The sequence below is a fragment of the Orycteropus afer genome, unplaced genomic scaffold, assembly GCF_000298275.1.
Source record: "Orycteropus afer afer isolate SDZICR_OR568_19922 unplaced genomic scaffold, OryAfe1.0 scaffold00171, whole genome shotgun sequence".
NCBI classification, from domain to species: Eukaryota; Metazoa; Chordata; class Mammalia; order Tubulidentata; family Orycteropodidae; genus Orycteropus; species Orycteropus afer.
The window spans coordinates 7,143,073-7,150,080 of NW_006921758.1; the positions used below are offsets into that span (position 1 = coordinate 7,143,073).

Consider the following 7,008-nt stretch of genomic DNA (forward strand, 5'->3'; position numbering starts at 1 on the left):
ATTAAAAATAAATAAATAAATAAATAAAAATAAATAAAAAAAAAAATAAAGCAATTAAACAAAACAGAGCAAATTAGAAAACTGAGACCACCTGGACAAAGCTGCTTTGGAAAAACATAATTATGCTAGTGAGGTAAATTCCTTTTTTTTATTTTTAATTGTGATTTGGGTGAAAGCTTACAGAGCAAATTCATTTTCTATACAATAGTTCATACGCATTTTGTTTCAGGACACTGACTGCAATCCGCACAACGCAACAGCTCTCTTCCCACTTCCTGCCTACGTCCACTTCTCCCCCTTCATCCTTACTTCCCATCCCCTCCCTTCCTAGCTCTATCAGTGAGCAAATACTATCCTTTTGATCTCATATGCTTGACTGTTCTAATGAGCGCATACCCCTTGACAGTGCTGTTCACATTATAGGCCTGTACGTTGTTTGGCTAACAGTTGAGTTACAAGGCTTAAGCTCAGTTCTAGTTTGAAGGATGTCTAAGTGCCATAGTCTCAGGGCTACCACCAATCTTTGTGATACCAGTAAGCCTGGTCTTTTTTATGATTCTGAGCTCTCTTCCACATTTTCCCCCACTCTATCCGGGACCTCTCATTGTAATCCCTTCAGCAGTCACTGGCTGTAATCTTTACAGAAGCAGATCACCAAGCTTTTCCTCCACTCTCTTTCACTTTCGAAATTCCATGTATCTACAGGAATGTTAAAACAAATGGTTTATTTTTCAAAATTTAGGAAGGCAATGGAAAGCCCATTAAGAAATTGTCAACTTAAATTGGGAGTTATCAAACAAACAGAACTCTACACATACACACTTACCTTGAAAGGTTTGTCTCCACTGTGTGTTAGCATATGCCTCTGTAGCCAACTTTGACTAGTTGACGGAGTATTATATACTTTACAACCTTTCCATAAGCAAACAAATACCTGTTTAAAAGAAAAGCTGTATTAATTTTCATCACTGAACAAAATATTTGATTTCTTGTAATTCAAATGAATATGCTGTATGCCTTCAAATAACAAAGAGACATTTAATGTATGAATCAAACAAAGCAGATGTGAATTCACATCTGTAATTTAAAAACATGTATAAATGTAATACAGAATACAGGCTCTGAAGTGTTTTTCCTCTGAATTTACCTATTATAAAGAAATACTAAATAAGAATTATCAAAGTTTATTAATTTCTTTTCTCTCATGATCCAGTTTTTGACTGATTAAAAATCTGTACTTCAATATATTTTGAAAAATTTATGGAAAATATGTAGTGCTTTCAAAATAAATATTGAGGCTCACCAGAAACTATTAAAATTATCAAGTGTCATTCTCTCTACATATAAACTGATTCAAAAACTGAAAATTTCAAAATACCAATCTCTGTACAAGCTAATAACAAATTTCCTTGTAATATTTTCCAAGGCATTAAGATTTCCACTAAAATAAAATAACTTGATAGATAATTCTACTTAACAAATAACTCAAAGTTTAACTACATTTAAGCATTTTTATTCTTACATTAAGCATTTTTATTCTAAATTACCAAAACAGAACTTCCCAGAAGGAAAGGTAAAGCTACCTCTTCCCCTTATGGAACTGACACACAAATCACAAAGTACTATTCAGAAGGAAATATACAAAGTTTTAACAATATATCCCTAGGAACTGACACTATGGACCATTATTTACTTTTTTTGTATTTACTGCATGAGAACAAGTATTATTAATTGTGAATGGCAGGAAAATAATAAAGCTATAAAAAGGCAAAAAAAATCAAAGTAAAAGTCAATAAACATTAATTAAAATGAGCAAAATTAAAGAATGAAATTAATTTTTCTGTTGTCAGTTTTTTCCTGTTCTTCCTATGCACAATACTACCTATTCTTATACTGTTCTATTATTTTAAAATTATTTCCACTTATCTTTACTATAAACCAAAATTAAATTTAATGAAATTAACATATTTGTAAAAGCAATGGGCATGAGCTAGTCTATTATGACAGATCCACAGTCGAGTTCAGGCAACTAAGTATGACTGGGTTTGGAATGTGAGAAGACTTAACAATCTTCATCATTTTCCTACTAGGGAGCTCTGGTAGCATAGTACCTAAGGCATCTGACTACTAACCAGAAGGCTGGTGGTTCAAACCCACCAGCCACTCCTCAGAAGGAAGGTTGGGCAATCTACTTACGTAGTGATACTGCTTCGGAAACCCAAGGAGGGGTCGCTATGAGTCAGGTCTGACTCGACAGCACATAACAACAACAACTAGTGAAATAATAATTTCCTAACTGATTATATTTCTACCAAATATTATTAAAAAATAGTATTATATTATATTATAAAAAATAGTATTAAAAACTGTTCCCCAGCATTAATAAGAGAAGTAAAGAGATCTACTTTAATCACTACCTTCAGAGAGCCATTCTAAGGTAAGAGCAGTTGTAAACAGAGCCACATCTTAAAGACTAACATAACATACTACACACAGAAAAGAACAAAGATATGCAAAGAACTGAGGAAATATTCTTTTAAATAGTCTCAAAAGAAAAGTTTTTAAATACTAGAAAAATCTACACAGTCCATGAAAATATAAATGAGATAAATTTTTACTCAAAACCCAAACCATTTTACATCAAATATGTCTAATAGGGCAACATCACTACTGCCATTTGAATTTATCATTTAGAAAACCGCACATCCTGATCCCGTAATACATTTGGTAGTTTCTTTTAATTAAACAGATACAGGAAGTCACAACATTTCCTCCTTCATACTTTAAAATTCTTATACCTAATACATGTTTGGAGCTCTGGTAGCATAGTGCCTAAGGCACTTGACTGCTAACCAGAAGGCTGGCGGTTCAAACCCACCAGCCACTCCCCAGAAGGAAGATGGGGCAATCTACTTCCCTAGTGATTACGCCTCGGAAATCCAAGGAGGGGTCACTATGAGTAGAGTCTGACTTGACAGCGCACACAACGACAAGTTTATAAAATAATGTCTGAGGTCCCTAGAGTTAAAAATTACTATTTAAATCAATCCCGGGGGGGGGGGGGGGGACACCGCTATACTTACATGCTGTGGAAATTAATCCAATGTTGTTTGGTAACCACTTACAAAGATGAAAATCTATCAATTTTCTGACTCAAGAATAGTACCAGATTCTAAATTGGAGTCTTCAATTCCCAATGTAATTAATAAACAGGGATGAGACACTAACTTAAAACAATTTTTGCCATAGAAGCAGAAAAGCAAATATACGCAAACAAAATCAATTCTTCAACAATTTTTATAACAGTGAAGAATTCCACCAATGTAACCCTTAAGGAGCCCTACACTAAGTTACTCTCAAACAATAGAAAAGGTGGATTTAGTTCCTCAAGATAAAAACTGACCCTATGTAACATTACCCAACCACTATATAACAGAGAAGTAATCATCTCTGACTCTACTTTTCCCTATAAACAAACATGAATGGAGTAATGGGAGATTGTATTTCCATGACACACAATCTTAATTAGTAAGTGGAAATCATCTGGACTCTAGATGAAATGTCTAACAACAGTATCTTCAAGATTTCAAAGAAAAACCATAACCTTCAACCTAAGAAATGAAATAAGTGTAAAGAAACCAAAATCAGTTATATATGGGTGAAATATTTGTGTCAAGAATTAGATACTGCCCTTTCCCTTTGAAAACTAATTGGGGGGGACATTAAAGTTACACAATCCTAGTCATAATACTTTGATACATTAAAAATCCACATCAAAGATCCACATAAACCAGTAAACTGTTCAAAAGCTAAATTTCTTTCCCTCACACTTAATAGGAAACCCCTTTGATACACGGTAAAAGAGGTAGTCTGAATCTGACAAAGTTTCTTTCTTCACACATGAAATTCTTTACTTGATAATTTTTGTGAAAAAATTGTATTAGTTTGTTTCTTGTAATTGAGAAAACACAGCGAAATATACATCGATTCAACAATATCTACGTGTACAATTCTGTGACACTGAGTACATTCATTCTTCCAGTTGGTGAAAAACTTTTTACCTCTTATTTTTAAGAAACTCTTTCATCATTAAAATTAACTCTGAGAACCAAACTCCAGAGGACTAAATTCAAATTTGTATTGAATATGTTCAAAACCATAATCTATAATGATTCCTCTATACAATTTTAAAAATAAAGATCTAGAAATTTTAAACAGAATATAAAGACAAAGAGGTCCACAATTTAGTCTATCAAGATATAGAAAGATCTAAGTCGTATTAGATATACCAGAAACAGAACAAAAATAGACTACCTGAATTCTCTCCACCTCTTACTCTGCAGCTGTGTAATGCTGGAAGAGTCACTTAACCAAAGTCTCTTTATTTCCTTCCCCATACATGCTATGAGCACACATTTGACAACTCCAAAACAATATTAAAACATATGATGATATATTTGCTCAGAGCAAAACTACTACTCAACAGAAAAACTGGGTTCCTATTAGACACTGGAAACCCCTTCTCAAAATACTGCAATCAGATTTTTCTGCCAGAATTCTCAGGGGAAATGGGTTAAAACACACACACACACACACACACACAAAATCTAAATGAACTTTTAACAAAATCTAAATGAACTTTGCCATAAAGTCAATTTCAACTCACAGCGACCCCATGGGACAGAGAACTGACCCATAGGGATTCCAAGGCTGTAAACTCTGTGAAAGCTGACTGCCACATCTTTCTCCCAGAGTAGCTGGTAGGTTTGACCTATCAACCTTTCAGTGAGCATTTGAGCACTTAACCACTGCACCACCAGGAATCCTTAATGGACTAATACTAGTCCAAAAAGAGTACTCTTAGGATGGAAGGAAAACCTTCATATGTACAATGACCTAAAATATATTATAAAAAAAAAAAAAAAACAACAACTGCCATCGAGTCAATTGTGACTCAGGACCCCCATGGGTGTCCAACATGGTAAATCTTTATTGAAGTAGATTGCCTTGTCTTCCACAGAGTGGCTGGTGAGTTTGAATCTCCAACCTCCTGGTTAGCAGTCAAATGCCTTAGGCAGTGTACCACCAGAGCTCCTTAAAATATAAGATACAGAGATCTAAAATTTTCACTGTTACTGGGAGGTTTGGGCTTTTGCTGAGAATTGTTGGAATGAGAGTCAGGCTAATCTTCAGGGATCTTCTCCAGAACATTCAAAATGAAGAAGGCGAATACAAACCTGGGAGCTTTGTCTTAGTCATCTTCACTTCAATTTCCTTAAACACAAGAGTATATTTATTTACAATATATGCATAACTTATACCTATAATGGCTCTTGTGACAGTACAGATAAATGTACCTATGCCTATCTGGTCACTAACACTTAACACCTGAAGCGCACAAATTCTCTGCAAATAAATGAAACATCCACCACAAAAAATGCAATGTAACCTAACAGAGTCTAAGTACACATAAAGAAATTTTATGTAATTAATAAATTTGTTGTTGTTGTTATGTGTGAGTCAGATCCCACTCACTACTCACTAATGCTACATGACCCAACCCCTCCTTGGGTTTCCACTAAGAATCACTACACAAGTAGATAACCCTTCCAGTCTTGGTAAATACAAAGCAAGGTCTTCCTTCCAGTCACAGGTAAATACAAAGCAAACAAGCCGTATAATTTACATGGAAAAGAACAAAAGCCTAGTTATAATGAGGAACTAGATTCTTTTTGTAATAAAATGACACAAAAAAGGTTGGATGACCTCATGGCCCCTTCAAACTACTGGGAGGGGGGCATTCTTTTTCAAGATGTGAACATATGAAAGAAAAGTATAGTTTTAGACCCAATTATTTTGGCTCAGACCAAACTGCTCTTTCAAGATCCATCTAAAATACAACAGACATAAGTCTGTATCCAGTTATTTTCAGCCTGCTAAATATATTAACATTCTCAATTTCCTCTGTTTAAAGATATTTAATATGAGAACCAACTAAACCAAACCCACTGACACAGAGTCGTATCCGACTCATAGCGACCCCTTCTTGGGTTTCCAAAGCAGCATCACTACGGAAGTAGATTGTCCAACCTTCCTTCCAAGGAGTGGCTACTTGGTTTGAACCACCAGCCTTCTGGTTAGCAGTCAAATGCCTTAGGCACTATGCTACCAGAGCTCCTTTAATATGAGAAGGTAAAGATATTTAATAAAACAGTTTTACAAGAACAGAATATCCTTTACTGAAAAATATATAACCAATTTCATGTTATGGTTTGATACCAGGCTGGCAATCAAAACTCAAAGTGATCCCTTAAGGTGGATCTCACATCCCAGCAGTACTCTCAACTAACTCTGACAGTCTACCAATACCATTGTGCAAGATGCATAAAGGAAACTGACCTTATTCAAGCTTTTGAATAATATCCTATAATCTCCCCTAAATCTCCTCCATTGTCTCCCAACTAAAAAACACGTCACTGAGAATGTACAAAAGGATACTTTTCATATCTCCTTCATCGAGAAACTTGAGCAGTTAAATAATTTTGTTGGTGAAAAGATTTTATTAAAAAACAAAAAGGTGAAAAGACAACTTACTCATTGGGAGAGTATCTTTGGAAACTATATATTCATAACAGTCTAATATCCAAAATATATATATAATTTCTATAACTAAACAAAAAAAATCTCACAATCCAAAAAATACGCAAAGGACTTCAACAGACATTTTACCAAAAAGGATATTCAGATGGTCAACAAATATATGAAAAGATGCTAATGTCATTAGTCATCAGAGAGATGTAAGTCAAAACCACAATAAGATACCATTTCACTCCCACAAGATGGCTTTAAACAAAAAAAAAAGGGAAAATAAATGCTGGAGAGGATGTGGGGAAATTGTAACCACTGCTAGTAGGAATGTAAACTGGTACAGCTGTTGTGTAAAACAGTGTGGGTGGCATAGTGCCTAAGGCACTTGACTGCTAACCAGAAGGCTGCCGGTTCAAAGCC

At 34.7% G+C, this 7,008-nt stretch overlaps 1 protein-coding gene across 1 annotated transcript in view; it reads right to left on the reverse strand.

Annotated features, from left to right (window-relative positions):
• Positions 1-7,008, reverse strand: part of AEBP2 (AE binding protein 2) — a 93,429-nt gene that overhangs the window by 57,263 nt on the left and 29,158 nt on the right. Inside the window, exon 3 of the mRNA XM_007946791.2 lies at positions 827-934. Within this exon, the coding sequence (XP_007944982.1) occupies positions 827-934 (108 nt within the window). The remainder of the gene's footprint in view (positions 1-826; positions 935-7,008) is intronic.